General features: G+C 42.6%; 1 protein-coding gene and 1 pseudogene across 2 annotated transcripts; one reads left to right on the top strand and one right to left on the bottom strand.

Moving 5' to 3' along the window:
• Positions 1-1,049: 1,049 nt before the first annotated feature.
• Positions 1,050-11,350, top strand: LOC115013344 (uncharacterized). Of its 2 annotated transcripts, none has more exons than XR_003832787.1 (10): positions 1,050-1,188; positions 2,154-3,247; positions 3,343-3,440; positions 3,900-4,231; positions 4,387-4,451; positions 4,614-4,771; positions 5,212-5,715; positions 6,803-8,271; positions 8,902-10,415; positions 10,770-11,350. XR_003832787.1 is itself a non-coding variant. In XM_029439574.1 (10 exons), the coding sequence occupies exons 2-10, from the start codon at positions 2,157-2,159 to the stop codon at positions 10,818-10,820; spliced, it is 4,428 nt and encodes a 1,475-aa protein (XP_029295434.1). In that variant the 5' UTR covers positions 1,050-1,188; positions 2,154-2,156; the 3' UTR covers positions 10,821-11,350. The 2 variants fall into 2 exon arrangements, 1 of the variants encoding a protein (XP_029295434.1); XM_029439574.1 differs by having other exon boundaries at positions 8,902-9,561.
• Positions 11,074-16,657, bottom strand: LOC115007871 (solute carrier family 43 member 3-like; annotated as a pseudogene).
• Between the last annotated feature and the right edge of the window lies 1 nt (position 16,658).

Raw genomic sequence — 16,658 nt, 5'->3', positions numbered from 1 at the left:
AATGTATCTATAGGCTTCTATTGGCCCCCTGTTTTTTCTCATACTCATTGCTGTGTGTACAGCGTTGTCTTTGAGAACCTAACCGGTACAGTTACAAAGCAAACTACGCATGGCAGTTCATTATACATTTGGCCAGAGCCCCAGAAAATGTGTGGTAATTTGATTAAACATAGGCTAAATTATTTTTTTTATATAATAAATGAGGCCGCCATTGTAAATAAGAATTTATTATTAATGACTTACCTGGTTAGATAAAATAAATATGTAGCATGCAACTATCAATATATATAATATCAACTACCATAATAAAGACAGGGCCCCTGTGCAAGACATGCCTCACGATTACATACAAATTCAACAGCCACCTTGAGATTACAATTAAATTATTGGTGGTTGATGTGTAGCCTACAATTAATTGGATTAGCAAAAAATTATTTGACACAGTGAGTCTGAGTTTGTGATGTCTATTGACAACAGGACCTGGCAACCCTCACCAGTCGCAGTATATTGTCGTCTGTCGATAAATAAAGACGTAGAAAGCATAGAAATAGAGCAGGTAGAAGATGCACCAATGAAATGGCTGTCATCCTGTGTTTTTATTTTTATGAAAGCATCTGAAAGTGACTTTTTGTTACAGAGTGGTTAGTATTGGGGCATGTTACAAACTAGAATATAAAGATGGAATATGTATCTATTGAAATATCCAGGTAATATCACAGTTTTATTGAACTATATACACAATTATGCGCTGGTCATGTTTTTTTACACACATTTCTCATTATCATTAACACACAGTAACACTACATTTAGTGCATCAAAAATAAATGGTGTCATCTTCCACGTGATGTCCTTTCTATCGAGCCTAACTCTTGCAGCAGTGCTGCTGCCAGCTGCCAGCCAGCGGACAGCCTCAGACTGCAGAAATAGCAGAGAAGGGCCACAAAAACATGGATCTAATCAGTAAACCAAGAAGCAAGTCAATCGTGTGGTTGTACTTCGGCTTGAAAGCAGATGAAAAGGGACAACCTTTGAACTCCGGCGAGGCCATTTGTCGTCTATGTCGAAAAATTGTTCTTGCAAAAGGTGGAAATACCACGAATTTAAGAAGTCATCTGAGACGTCGACATCGTGCTGATTTTTTCGAGACTCCTTCTTCCACGACCTCTGGATCTTTGTGTGAGCCTCAAGGTACACCACATCAAACGCTTTCACTGCGAGAATCTAAAGCGTGCATCACGTTTGAGTCTTGTTGCGCTGGCCGTATGTGCCACTTCTTCATTCATTCACCCCCTTTAAACAGACAGTGGGGCACTGTTGTGGGTTTTAAAGTTGCATTTAAATGTGAGAAGTTAAAGGGCAACGTTGGAGCACATATCTCATGGTATAAGTAAGCATAACATTTAGACAGACTGATGTGAGTGTATTTAGTGTCACTTCTATGAATGCAACATTTTCTCCGACCATGCATTGAGATTGTATCAGATACATTCAAAGAGTGTATATAATCAAGATAATGGCTTACACTCAAGCGTCGTTAAGTAACACCGACAGCAAGTTTTCAAGTAAAATAGTAACGTTTTATGATTCTTTCAACGGGGGGTTATCTAAGTAATAACGTAAGTAATAACGTACATAACATAATTTCCGTGTCACATTTAGGTAAATGAGTGTTAATTTTCGTAGCAGGGCTATTACAAAGAAACATCCGTAAACCTCCTAAATATGCTTGTACGCATGCGCAGAGGGTATACGACCCAATCGCCAGAAGTCTGTTTTACGGCAGTCTCATACCGTTGTTGTTTCCATGGTATCACCTAAACAGTCATTCACGTAGCCTGTTGTAAGGAGTCGAGTGTAACATTTCGGCATATTTTTCTATTTAAAATATAATTTGGTGACGGATATGTTGCTATTCTGCCGCTGTCGTAATAAATAACAGTTCGGCAGTTAGTTCAATGGTGGGCCAGTCTGCGCCGCCATCTTTTAGCGTTCTAAAATCCCTTTTCTGAACCGTCTCTTCAATACAAGCTGATAACGAGTGTGGTATAATCGCCGTATAGCACCGGAACCTCACTGCTTGAGCGGTATCACTCCACGCTTTGTTTTCAAGGCCACATTCTAATACCTGTTCTCCCCTCATTTTACATTGATAGCTGATGGAGCTAACAGCTAACACTATGAATGCAGACCTGAAAGATTCTTTTGAAAAACCGGATTTGTTTAAAGAGGAGATCATTCTGAAAGAAGAAGATGAGTCACAAGAAGAGGAAGAGTGCGAGTTAAATCCTGCTGACATTTCTAGACATGTCATGGTGTCCAACTTGGAACTGGATGAACTTGAAGACAGTAGGAGCGAAATAAGTATGCTTACAAAGAAGCAGACGACGTGGGCTGTGAATTGCTTCACTGGCTGGTTGGAGGCCCAGGGGCTGCAGCCGGACATGGCTACAATGGAGAAGACCGAGCTGAACGCGGTGCTGAGACACTTTTACGGATCAGTACGAAACAGCAAAGGAGAGCTGTATGGGATTTCTAGTTACATTGCGCTTAGAGCTGGACTTAACCGTTACTTCAAAGATCCTCCTGTCAGTCGCCCCGTGAGCTTAATGAGAGATGCTGAGTTCACCTCAGCCAACAAGGTGTTCTTGGGAGTGCTCAAGAGAATTAGGAAGTCCGGTCGAGACATAACTTTACACCATCCGGCACTGTCCCCTGATGATATCCGCATCCTCAGACGCTCTCGTGCGATGGACCCCAGCACTCCAAAGGGTCTCCTAGGCAAAGTCTGGTTTGATATTCAGGTACATTTCGGCCGCAGAGGGAAGGAGGCCAACAGGAATCTAAAGCCAGACTCATTTGTAATCAGGAAAGACGAGAGAGGACTCAGATACTGCACTTTATACTTTGGCGACGACGCAAAAGCTCGTATTGAGAAGGACCGATGCTCTATGTTCGAGAAGCCGGGCAGTGAATTCTGTCCTATTACTTCTCTTTTGGAGTACATCAGCAAGCTCCCGTCCAACGCAACTGCCCTTTACTTGCAGCCTAAGAAGGATCTTACAGATGAGATTTGGTACAGCCTCGTCCCCCTAGGAGTCAATTATCTGGGCTCAATGTTGTCTCGCATGTCTAAAGAATCCCGCACGTCAGTCATCTACACCAATCACTGCATCAGGAGCACACCCTTTCACCAACTGTGTGATGCAGGAATGGAGGCAAGAGAAATTATTCCTGTCAGCGTGCACAGGTTAGGATGAGTTTATTCACCTGTGGACATCTTAATTTACATTTATCCCATTACGCCTACTGAAATAACTTAAATATGTGTTTTTTTTACGACAGGTCAGAAAGCTCCCTCCGAAGTCACCAGACGCCATGCCTCGGAAGCCAGAAGCCGCAGAGAAAGATATTACCAAAGATCGTTTCAGCTGGCCCAGCAGGTCTGTTACCAGACAAGTGGGCACCTCCAACAGAAGTTCACTCACACATTCTGCACCATGGCTGCAATGGATTCAATGTTATCTTAGTAGTTACTGAGTGAACTCTTCAGATAAATGTGCGAATGACTCAACGTGATGCTGGATACAAGACGCTCTAGAAACATACATTTTTCTGACGGGGGAACAAAATAAAATGAATTAAAACAAACTCAAAGCTTCTCTCTTTGCTATAAGTAACACAAATATTTGTACTTACTATATGTAGTATAGTAACAATCACATTCTAAAACTGTAACATCCTCCAAAGGTCTCGTCTTTATTTCCTGTGTTGCTTAATTCCGGCATCTCTATTTTGTTACCTAAAACAACATAAAACATAAAAATGTATTGTCAATAGCAGCATCTCAACAGTCCAAATTTGATTTTCTAACAATTTCTCTGTTTTTTTTGCCTCTGCAGGTTTGGATTTAAACCATGAAGAATTCTTCGAGGATTTCCCATTTCTCCACAGTGCTTCAGACTCGAACTACGTCCCAGACGCTGCGCTGCCTCCCGGAGAGCCGTGGCTCCACGGCGGCCCCTCCCGGGCGGCGCTATCCCTGCCCTCCTGCCTGTGCCTGTGCGAGGACGTTGGCTCTGGGATGTCTGGTCCTGGGTCTTCTGGCGAAGAGCAGATGGAAGAGATAAAAGTGTACGCCAAGTGTCACCTTCAGAAGGGCGTCATGTTTGGACCGTTTGTAGGAGAAGTGTGCAGAGGACAAATGCCGACCAACCTTAAATACGCCTGGGCTGTAAGTACACAGGTTTGAGTAGACGTAGATGCTTTTTGTGCTACAATCACATTTATAATCCATGATTTAATTTGTGTTGATAATGAGCAGGAATTCCACATTTGAATTGGTCATAATATTTAAATAGTTGACATACTCATTGCTCCCATCTCCAGATCCGGGATGAGGCTGCTTTTGTCTACATCGATGGTTCTGATGAATGCAAATCTAACTGGATGAGGTGAACAGTTCTTACTGATTCAAGTAGTGTTTCTCTCTCAGTAGTTTCCCTTTTCTCTTCTGTTGTATTTTATTTTTTTCTAAACGTAATCTAGTGTTTTCCGAGTGGCTCTTACTTCCCTGGTCACCGTTACATACTATTCATGTTTGCTGTGTGTTTCAGGTATGTAACATACACCAGCAGTGAGGAGGAACACAACCTGGTCATCTTCCAGTTCTATCGCCACATCTACTACAGGGTTACCCAGACCATCACAGAGGGAGCAGAACTCAGGGTCTGGATTGGCAAGGATTATGCAACCCTGCTAGGTCTCAGGATGGGTGAGTACTCTCACTGGAGCATAGTCTATTGCAGATCTATATATGTCTTTCACTTCCACCTTAATTTTCAACTGACAATAAGTGGAATCGTAACTTTTATTTTGAACGACTTGAAGGAATGCTTCATCCTGTGTAACCTTGAATTCTTGATGAAACCTTTGCATGCCTCCACAGTAAGAGTTTGCTGTTGATAAATGTGGCCCTCGTTTACTTCAATTTATCAAGAATATTCCAAGTTCTTTGATTCTTCTTTCACGAATGAGGCATGCAAGAAAAACAAAGTTTTCTTCACAAATTCAAGGTGACACGGGGTGAGTAATTGTTATACAAATTATCAATTTGTGGGTGAAGTATTCCTTTTTAAAAGTGAAAATGTAGCTTGCTAAAATCGACCAACGTCCTATGCATTTGTTTTTGATCGTGGGGGGGGGGGGAAACAGGTGACAACGTGAAATGTGAAGTTGGAGACAAAGAGACAGTTCTGCGCCTGCTGCAAGACATCCAATTGGTCACTTTACCAGAGCCCAGCAGCTCCTCCTTTTGGTCAGACCACATCCAATCACAGAGCCCCATGCTTGTCATCAGTGATGTGACGACGATGTCAAACCACGACGCAGCCAGTGATTCCGGCATGATTTGTGGCTCCTCCCAGATCCCTCTCCCGTCCCCTGGCTCACATTCATTTGAAAAGGCATACGATTTTATGCCTGGAACTGAGAAACTGCTAAGTAACCCAAACGCCACACAGAACAGCCCGTGGTACTTTTTCGGGTTGGAGCCGGACCCTACCGGTCGGCCTCTGGACCGGAGCACCGCGGTGTGTAAGCTGTGTGCGGAACATGTGGGCTGCGGAGGAGGAACAGCAGATCTCCAAAACCACCTGACCATCAAGCACCACATCAAAACACGTGACACTAACAAGGATCGGAGTCTTCCGACAATAGGTAACTATTCCTGTCCACACAGAATGCACCCCGAGTGACATGAGTCTGTACCAAGCTTCATGGCAATCCATCCAACCTCATCAGAGCACTAGAGCAGGTGTGTCAAACTCAATTTCAGGGGCCAGACATATATAATTTAATGACTTGTTTTTATTTAACTGAAAAAAATATATATTATATTGTCGCATATTGCCTTCTCACATACAATTTGGTCCACATAAACCAACCTGAAGCTCTTTTGTACGATGGCATATTAGGGCCATTGTAAGTATATATTTTTTCAATAAATAAATATGAATATTCCAGAATAATGGCCCCCTCACCTGGCTTCGTAATTATTATTATTATCATTTATGTTTTTTTTTTAACTTACAATAGTACGGAAGCCCTGAGAGGCAAGGTGTAAAAAAAAATAAAAAATATTGATCGAAAAAGTTTATCTTGTACATACAAGATACTGTCTCATAAGATACAATTTTCTTTTTTGCCTAAACTAAATGAATGAAAGTCTTGCCTTTTTTTATTTTTATTTTAAGGAAAATGTGTACATCGTTCGGCCCTGCCTCCTGATGTACCACACCTCTGGGTCCCACACCCGTAATTCTGTATATTAATAAGCCATGTGCTCATGTTGTCTGAGAAACGATGGAAGATTCAGTGTGAGCAGTGGACAGATGAAGAAAGATACATTTACCTTTTTAGCGTACATTCATTTAAATTATTATTTGCAATGTTTGTTGAAACTATAGTTAACCTTATTTGTTAACTTGTTACACGTAATAATGTTCTGTGGACAGCCTGAAGGTCCGATGACATCACTCTGCATAATAAGTATTTCAAATATATTTCAAGCCACCAGGTGGCTCTACAAGTATTCATATGTATGACAGCATACTCATTTTGTAAAAATATAGCTTGGCTAACTCATAGTGAGCCTTGCCCGGCGCATTCAAATGTAGAACAGTTTTCACCATTAGCTCAGTGTCTGCTGGCCCCCCTCCAGTTAACATTTATTTAGACAAATACAAAAATTAACAAAATTATTAGTTATTAGATTTATTGAAGTTTTGTTCTTTTTTTACAAAAGGTCAACTGCGTACGCAGCCATTGATGGTTAACAGCTGTCTGGCCAACATACTCCCCCTGGTATTGCCCGCTCATGTGACCAATGCCATCGTCAACTTTCTCATCAAGGATCTCCAGCCCCCAGCGCTGGTGGAAGGGGACGGCTTCAAACAGTTGATGCACACCCTGCTGCCCACCTACAAGGAGCTGCTTTCACCTCGTCAGCTCGAGAACCTCCTGAAAGAACATCACACCAAAGGCAAGACGAGCCTGGCTCTGCTGCTGAGGAGCCAAATGCGAAGCGGCGAAAACGAGGAGATGTCAGACTACACTGCTCCCATCGAGTTTGAGTCCAGGAGACGTGGGCGACCTCTCAGCCATCGGAGGGAAGTGCCTCACTTTGTCACTTTAAGTGTGGATGTTTGGTTCCACAACTGGCAGGGCAACCCTGAGAGGTACCTCACCCTCTGGGCGCATTACATAGACTGTCATTTTAGTTTTCAGAACCTGGCTCTGGCAACCCAAAGGTTGACGGAGAGCGGGGTGAAAGAGTACAGCCTTGGAGCAGTGGAGGCTCAGGTGAAAGTGATGGCCCAGGAGTGGGGAATCTCCCAGCCTAATCTGGTCCTGCTGGGAGGGAAGGTAAGGAACAAGATTAGGCTGGGGCCAGCGCAGTGTGAGAAAGGTGGAGAGGCTGCAGGGAGCGTTCCTCACCCGAACTCAACAACATTTCTCGAGAGGGAGGACTCCGTGTCACCCGAGGAACCGCACGGCCATTCTATTGAAGGACTTCCATCTGTGCCGTGTTTCTTCAGCGCCGTGCAAGGCTGCATCGAGGAAGTGATGTCACACTCCGTCATCTCCAAGACCCTCGGCCAATTCCAGGTTATTCTCGCAACCCTGTTCCTGCCACCTGCTCAAAACAGAGGCTCGTTGGAGCACCACGGCCACAGTCTGTCGAAGACCCTGACGAAAGCAGAACATGCAGAGCTGAAGTCGTGGGCTCACAGCCGGCCGACGTGGAACAAGCTGTACCCTCTGCTGAGCACGCTCGTCAAACATAAAAGCCTTTTCTGTGATACGATGAAAGGGATTAAAGGCGAGGGTTTGTCTAAAGAAGACACGGGTTCAGAATCCAGTTCGCCTGGCAGCTGCCACGCCAACTCCACCTCCAACACGTCCTCTTTGCGATCTGAATGGAAGGTTCTGGAGGAGCTGTGTTTGGTCCTCAAACCTCTGGACGTGGCGTGTCGGACACTCGCCAAGGAGGCGTTCCCCCGTCTGTCCCTTGTCAAGCCCATCCTCACGGGCCTGCTCTCCCGCCACCTGGTGTCGCGGCCGGGTGAATCGTCAGCCGTCCTGAAGGAAGTGAAGAGGATGATGAGACGGAACTTGGCGAGCTGTTACGACAACCCTATCGTCAACAGGGTTCTGTGTGTGGCGTGTTCCCTCGACCCCCAGTTCCATGGGCTGGGCTTCATGGAGGACAAGGTGAGCGGTAAAGTTAAAACAAGTCGACCTTTCGCTAAACCCCGCCCTTCTTAGTTATTGTTGCTAAGCTTTCTATTCTTGTACGTCTCATATGGATACAATTAAAACAGTCGGATGCACAATTACAGTGAAGCAGTCGCTGGCAATGAAATCCTTTATTCTCAGGCTCCCCTTGTATACAAAGAAAATTTTTATCTAAGACATAAAAGTTAAAATTTGGAAAGAAAACTGAATATTTATCAAATAGAATGAAGAAAAATATAATAACTTATTGTACTGTGGTACACTGGTGTACAGTTGTGATGCAATGAATACACTGTAATACAGTCAGATGTGCATTAATTAATTACGTACGTATGTACAGCACATACCACCAAGTCTGTTACTGAAGATTTTATTTTGTTTTGGGATTTCCATTTTATTTTGAAATGTATATTCATGATTCATACTGAGAAATTTCTGTTTCTGTCCATTTCTGGTGCTAATGTGCTTGAACGTCGTTTTCCAGGAAGTCTGAATTACATTCACTTTTGAGGCTGCCTTCTTCATCTGTTATTTGACTAATCCCCTCAATGTTTAGATGGAGGGATACTCCCAAATGTAAATCTTATTGTTGCGATTGTCTTTAAGGAGCAGACAGCCACTTTTGAATGGCTGAAGAAAGAAGCTGTCAGGATTGTGAAGGAGGACAGGAGGAGGAGCCACGGTAAGAAGCAAAGCCAGTGCAAGAGAAGCCCCTCACCTGGGTCACCAGAGTCAGAGTGTGACTTCCTGCGGAGGAGCAAGCGCCTCAAAGAATCCCGTCCGATCAACTTCAGAGAGATGGAATATGAAGAAGAAGAGAGTGACGCAGGAGAGGCTGATGAGAGCGAGTGTGCAGACCCGGGCCCTCAGAGCGGACTCTCTGGTATGGAGTTTCTCCTGGGAGACCTGTTCTGCTCTTCCCCCAAGAGCAGGCAGAGCTCCGTGGAGGAGTCTATAGAGATGGAGATGTCTGTCTACAGAGCCGACAAGGGGGCTTCGCTGGGAGTGGAGCCCCTGCAGTGGTGGAGGACGAAGGCAGGGCAATTTCCACTGTTGGCCACAGCAGCAAGGGCCTACCTGGCTGCCCCCGCAGTGGCAGGTAGCGCTGCACAGGACTTTGCTCAGGAAGGAGCGGGAGCCGCATACAGGAAGAGATCCAACATTCCACCAGAGAGTTTGGACTCAATCTTGTTTCTGCACCACAACCACATGCGCACCACTGAGAGTGGGCGAACAGCAGTCAGGAACGACGACAGGATCGAAAAGGTCCTATAAACACACATACCACATTCAAAACTTTTTCACAAGCTCTCAATTTAACAATCTCAGCTACATGTGTAACTCTTACCCTCTTTATTAAGCAAAGTCACTGACTTGCAAAGATTCAAGATGCAATATTACTCAAAAAGTAACAGTGGTGTGATATTTAAAAATGTTATTTCCTGAAGGCTAAAGAGAAAAAAGAGACAAAGAAAATCTGTTTTGTACTGTGTCTAGTTTGGATGGTTATTCCTCTGATCTACATGTAACTTGTATTAAGTACCTTGTAGCGCCTCGTGCCTTACCACTTTGGATACAATTATACCCGTAATGCAAATTTCTAGTACAAGTGTGTAGATTGAGACATAGATGAAAGTCCTCCATGGTAGCATTGTGTAAAACTGCTCCCGTGTGCCTTTTGCTTTTTCATTAAGACTTATTTTTTAATTTATGAATCAGTATATTATGAAAGACGACTCCAAAGACCAAATATTATGCTGCATTTCCACCGAATGGTCGATCGAGGTTCCGATACTAAAAGGTGAAGTTAAAACACTGCAGACCACTGATTGGTAAAAGAAAATCGTGACACGGGACATCCTGCACAAACGCGCCATTTTTAAATAGCCAAGCTACCGTCGGTAGTGACTGCAATTTGTTTTTATTCATCACTAGACTTAAAAAAATGTCAGCTTGCAAAACTACGGCGTACAATTGACTAAGTGCAGACGTTCGTCTGTTTGGTTGCCGATGAAAGGATTCGGAGAGTGTTGAAGATGAAGTCACTACGTTCAGCTGAGAATGACGCCCACACTGAGGAGGTACTCTGCAGTGGAAAACGAAATAGAGAAAAGGACCAGGTAGCAAATGAGACATTATCTTACCTAATGCTACTTTTTTTTTTACGGTTTAAGTGATCATGAAAGCGATTTGAAGAAAGAAAACATTCTGAAGACAAAACTTAATTAAACAGGAGTTGCTATTACATTAACATTGTAGACCTGCTGTAATTCTGAAGGTAGTTTGTTTTATGTTTAGTGAAACCTAAACATTTAAAAACATTTACATAGTGTACAACATACTCATCATCACACTATGAAAGCTGCAGTTAATTACACTTATGTTTGCTGGAACTGGACCAGGTTTATCCTGACAGTAGTGCATGAGACAGAAAATAAAAAACTAATCCTGTTCCCCTCATCTGTATTTTCAAGATTCCACCGCGCCCAAATGAAAACGACCAATCAGAGCCGAGGAGTCTCTAACGCAGTGTCAATGATGTGCCTTCACTGCTCTTCAACTCTGATCAAATATGAATCAAGAATATGTTACGGCATTGCCTTTTTCTCGACTCAAATGTTTTCAAAAACATATTTTAGCGTACTGTTACTGTGAAATGAGAACGTTTGTGACCCGTCCGCCATGTTGAAAACAGTCGAGTCAAAACCAAGCCCCGCCCACCGGCTGGCTGACTTCCTTCGGTGCTTTGGAGATGGAGGAACATGATTTTTTCACAGATTGTCTGTTTCATGCACTACTGTCATGGCATAGTGACGGTTTGAGCAAATATCACAAAAGGTTATTTTTACTAAAGTTACCAACTGTAGCTTAAACGCAATGAATGGAGCTTATTAGAAAAATGTCTGTATTGTTGTAGACTGTGATGTTCTTGAAGTCTTCGACTGTTCACGTATGTGCAGAAAAACTGTCTTTTCTTTAAGGTGTCTCACTGTAATCTAAATATACCTGTCCATTTACCTGTACTTTTAAAACAAATAAAATATATGACCATGAATAATACACTGTTTATAAACAGACAGTATTATTATTTGTTGTGTACTGTGGGTAATAGTGGACATATACATTTGAATAATAATTAAAGCTCAGAAATGTCAGTCAACTACTCAAAGTGTAGCCCATTTACAATAAACAATAACAGGAAATATGTAATAACACACATTTTCTATTAAACTATCAACACATTTTGGATAATACAAAACATAAAAAAGCAAGCATTAAAAACATTTGAAATGATATCTGCATTTGGATTAAAAAAATGATAGTTATACAAAATATCCTGAAATCCTGAATAGCAACAGCCAGGCTCTAAGAAATCATGAAAAACTCTGAGGGACTAAAACACTATTTGTTTAACTTTAACTTTGCTTCGGCCATTTTGAAGCCGTTAGCGGCGTCATTCTGGGCGTTGTCCTCTCTGACGGGCTACTTTCCTGCAGTGGATGAAGACGTAGACGGGATGGAGCATCAGAGGTCAATCAGAGCAATGTCCACCTGTAACAGACCAGAACAACAGTTCTCCATGTGTCTGAAGGCAGTTACAATACACCACCACTATAGTTTTATGTAGTTCGCCATGTGGACATACAGCACTGATCGGTAACAGTGGGACAAAATGTCTTTTCTTATGCACTCTAGGTTTTTCTGCGAAACTACTTTCTTGAGCACTTACGAAGAAGGGGTCTCCACCCAGAGCTCCTTTAACCAGGGCGAAGCAGGGGTACTGCAGGAGAGAGATAATAGCAGACATGAACATCACCAGGCCGTACAGCTTCCCAAAGTGGCAGGCTGGAAAACTGAGAGAGAAAGAGAGACATGCCATTTCCACAGGTGTCCATGACGTACAGCTCATTACAGTCTGTGATAAAAGGTCAGTAGACACAAACGACAATTTGGACTAAAGGATGAATTGGTCACTGTGACCTCGGAAAGCATGTTTTCTGGCCTCATCTTACAAAGTCATACGCTAATTATGAAAAATATCTAATGTGTAAAACCTGGTGGAGTACAATATGGCTTTAACCAAATTGGTCTTTTCTGCAGGACTATTGTGTTGTAAGGTGTTTCTTTTATTTTGTCCATCCAGTCTGGTGTGTACTTGCTACTTACGCAATGATAATGAACGCTGCGTTTCCCCCGTAGAGGAAAGAGCGATTGAGGACCTGCAGAACAAAGGTGAGGTACTGTAGAGGGAGGAGAGGAAAGGAGGCGCACACAGAGAAGAGCAGACAGGGAGGTCAGGAGCAGAGACAGAGAGGAGGAGTGCAGTTACCGTATAACAGCAGACATTTGATTTATCAGGAGCCAGAGGCGTTCCCTTGTTTCTGTCCATGATGAGTCCGTTCCAGGGAGCACACAACACTCCATACAGCTGGGTCATGGCAAAAGCATTAGTGTACTGACTCACTGAGGGAGATATGGTGGGGAGCGACCAGCCAGAGAGAAGCAAAGAAACAACAGGAGTTGAGGTTGGTTGGCGGTTTAGCGAACGAGGAGAAAGCTGTCAGTGCGTGTGACAAAGACAAAGAAAAAGTCAGTGACTTTTATAATACGTTTTCTAAAATGAGTTACCCAGGTCGGGGTCATTGTTGGCCAACCGGTTGAGCATGGGATTGAGCGTGCAGATGAAGAGGTAGTGCCTCAGCTGCATTATGGACAACCACAACATGTGCCACAGGAAGAACCAGGACAGCACACAGCTCCGGAAACTCGCTACTAAACAGGTGGACAAATTAAAGCAAGTCCAAAAAACTGAAAAGTGCTTTAAAGTTGAACACATTAATATCTACTTGTGATGTTTGAAAGAAATGTAGTTCTGAGTTTTCTTCTTCTAAGCCCCTGGTCAAAGGATTAGTTCACCTCTAAATTCATCTTCTCTGTAACTCTATGCCAGGTGGAAGTACAGAACATGTCTGTCAGAAACTTTATCGGCAACTATTTTGATAAATGCAATTGAATTTGGCCAAAAAAGTAGCTTCTCTAATGTTTCTGCTTTTCTTTGTCATTTGTGACAGTAAATTAAAATTCTTTGACTTTTAGACTGTTGGCCGGAAAACAACGTGGATCCTGGAAAATTGTGAATGCTATTTATAAAAAGATTGTATAGACTAAAAGATTATAAAACAATACAGTAATACGCAGATTAATTGATAATGAAAATAAACGTGAGTAGATAGCATTATTAGTTATATGATCTCTATTTTAATTGAGAGAAACAATTTTTAGTTGAATAACTTATTTTTCAAGTCTCACTTTAATGATCTGTGCGCAGTTTAATTGATCCACCATGTTATCCACACCTGACTAAGTACCTTTTCCTGAGCCTTGGGCCTCTGTCCCATGCTCAAGTTCTGGTGGGGACTCCAGCTCCAGCTCTCAAACTGCTCCACATTGTAAGTGTTGGCCTTTCAATCTGCACATCAGGAAAAGTGAATGTCTATGTCATGTTTCAGCCGTGAAGAGCTAATACAGTAGCTGCTTCGAAGACAAGCTAATGTTCTCACCCGTAGGTGAAGTGTTGCAGCAGCGTGTAAGGGATGTGGGTTTTGGGCATCAGCAGGAAGGTCCTCAGCAGGTGTATGACGCTGCAGGAGGACAAAACAAGGAGGGAGGAGCGCAGAGATATTCCCTGTTCATGCAAAACCTGAAAAGCAGCGGGAAAATTCAAGACAATGGATAACAAAGTTCATTTGATGTCAAATTGTGAACTAGTGAAAGTCAAAACCAAGTACAACCTATCATCTTGCAATGTGAATGCTACAACGGTGTACTAGGGTCATTAAAACAAAAGAAAATTGCGATATATATCCGGAAAAAGATTGTGTGTTTTTTTTCTCAAGGAACCACATCGCTTCACTTTGCAAGGCTGGATCCACTTAATCACACCACAGTTGCCGTCTCTTGCCATGTAATATGCCTGCCCTTAATCATTTCACAGAATATTCAAGTTTGTTTGTCGTAAATTTACCAATTTAATCTTGTAATTGTAATTTACCTCCAAAGGCCCTAATAAGATGTCGTAGATTGCCTTTAATAGTGCCTGATGTTGTTGTTTTTTCAACTACCCATCTAGTAAATGATTTCAGATGCTGACAGAATGTCATTATAGTGGCTCCACCTTTACCTTGATGATCAGAAACACAGCAGCAGAGGAGTCAAAGTTACCATTGTACATGGTGATGATGGTGGAGCGATGAGCAGCAAACAGGTTCCCCACCTTCCCGGCACACAGAGACCCAATTCAGCGAAACAAAAAATATAGTTATGGGTAACTGGAGAGTTTAAACGTCTTTGAAAAATCAATTATTTTTAAATAGAATATGTCTTTATGCTATTTTATGTCAGAATTCACCTGCATGTTGGTCAGAAGGAGAAGAATTCCTCCCACAGCGATGCAGGACAAGGCAGGAAAAAGCAGCTCTGAAAATGCTACATGACTGAGGAACACAAACTTTACTCACAACTTAAGACATGATTTACCTTTGTAAAGGTGTACCTTATTAAGTGGCCACTGAGTGTGTGTGTGTGTGTGTGTGTGTGTGTGTGTGTGTGTACCTGCACTGGAGCAGGCAAGAAGAAGGGTTCCAGTCGTGTATAAAGCTCTGGAGAGAGATATGTGACTGAATTCTCACTTCATACAAAAAAGTAGGAAGGTTTAACATTTTATTGTTGATTGTTGATGTATAACGCAAAAGCTCCAGAAATCCACATTCCTTACTGTCCCAGAAAAGAGAGATTTCCATATTGGCTCCATGTGTGATGCCATAATAAAATAGGTGATACAATAATTGGTATCAGCAGGACATATTTACTATTAGGCTTTTTCCAACAGCAATATGCATATAGACGTGTGACACTGTGTGATAATATAAAAAAAGGGTTCAGGCTCAAATGAGGCGACTGTAATCTCTCTGTTAGACACTCCTTACTTTATCTCTGTAACCCTTACTGCCTTTATCAAGTGCAAACTGAAATATAAATGTGAGCTAATGGATCCTATATGGGTATCATGCATTAAATACTTACTTATTTCAAAATGTTAGCCACTTGTTTAGCATACTGAACATCCTTTGTGTCATTATTCTGAGGTCTGACTATTGTCTCACACAAGGAGCCGTTTGTCAAGTCAACTATAACCTGGACACAAAATATGTCCATGATGTTACTCGTCTCTATATACAGATTCTGCATATGAATCTGGGACAAGATTTTGGTATTGGAAGCATTCTGGTGTCTGTTTGTAGTCTGAGTGAAAAATAAGATGAACTCACATTCCCAGCAGCCTGGTTACCATGGTGCCAAATCGAACAGGTAGCTATTGACTAGAGTCAGGAAGTTGTTGAGGAACGAGGCGATGGTAAAGACCAGAGAGAACCGCTCATCCTGTCTACTGCAGTCTGTAGGAAACAGAAACAGAGAGAAAGCTTGGGATGATACGGGATGTTGAGCAGATTGGTGGTGGACACCGAAATGTAACCGATAAAAGGTGAATGAATATGGGAATTTGATTTCTCAGGGAGCAGAAACCAGACTCCAATGGGATGATAATGTTGCTCTAATGCTGTAGCGACACAAGGTAGTCCCGCCCTAAAGTAGCTTTGTTCCATCTGCAATAGCGGCCTTTAATAATCTGCCTTGCTGACACAATATGGATGCATGAAGTCTCTGGACTGTTTCTGTATGTTGCCATGTGTGTATCTGTTGCTATCTGTATGTTCACTATGTATTGCTATGTGTATGTATAGATGTTGTGAACCAGCTGTGAAAACAAATATCCCCCTGGGACAATAAATCTAAATCTAAATGGGAACATAATATTCAAAATGAACATCAGGCTGTGTTGAAGACGATTTGAAACTAGTTATTGAGACAATAAACTCATTAGGGAAATATTTAACGAGGTGAGAAGTAGGGTGATTTTCTCATAGACTTCTATACAACCGGACTTCTTTTTACAACCAATGGAGTCGCCCCCTGCTAGACATTAGAAACAATACAGGTTTAAAGCACTACCACATTGGCTTCACTTTCCAGACCCAGAGGCTACGTCCACTTATTTTATACAGTCTATGGTCAAACCTGAGTCCGAGTTGCTCACCTGTACCGGACACGGTGCCGTTGGTACCTGGGACGCTGACACACAGCTCACTGAAGTATCCATCCTCCATCAGCACAAACACCAGAGAGGCGAAACCAAACACCACACTGGCAAAGCACAGACACTCTAGCATCTCCGAGGCCAGAGTCAGCTTGTAGCGCAGCCTGGTACCAACCTCGTATCCCTGCATGCTTCACGCCCTTTCTCC

Source organism: Cottoperca gobio, chromosome 1 (genome assembly GCF_900634415.1).
Source record: "Cottoperca gobio chromosome 1, fCotGob3.1, whole genome shotgun sequence".
Taxonomy (NCBI): Eukaryota; Metazoa; Chordata; class Actinopteri; order Perciformes; family Bovichtidae; genus Cottoperca; species Cottoperca gobio.
Note: the sequence above shows the minus strand (reverse complement) of the source record. Positions and strands in the feature narration are given on the sequence as shown.

Bases quoted from the DNA above. Each gene is read 5' to 3' on its own strand.
- LOC115013344 (XM_029439574.1), top strand. From the start codon at position 2,157: ATGGAGCTAACAGCTAACACTATGAATGCAGACCTGAAAGATTCTTTT. The intron at 3,248-3,342 runs GTTAGGATGAGT...TTTTTACGACAG, and splicing joins ATTCCTGTCAGCGTGCACAG to GTCAGAAAGCTCCCTCCGAA. The intron at 9,562-10,769 runs GTCCTATAAACA...TGTATTTTCAAG, and splicing joins ACGACGACAGGATCGAAAAG to ATTCCACCGCGCCCAAATGA.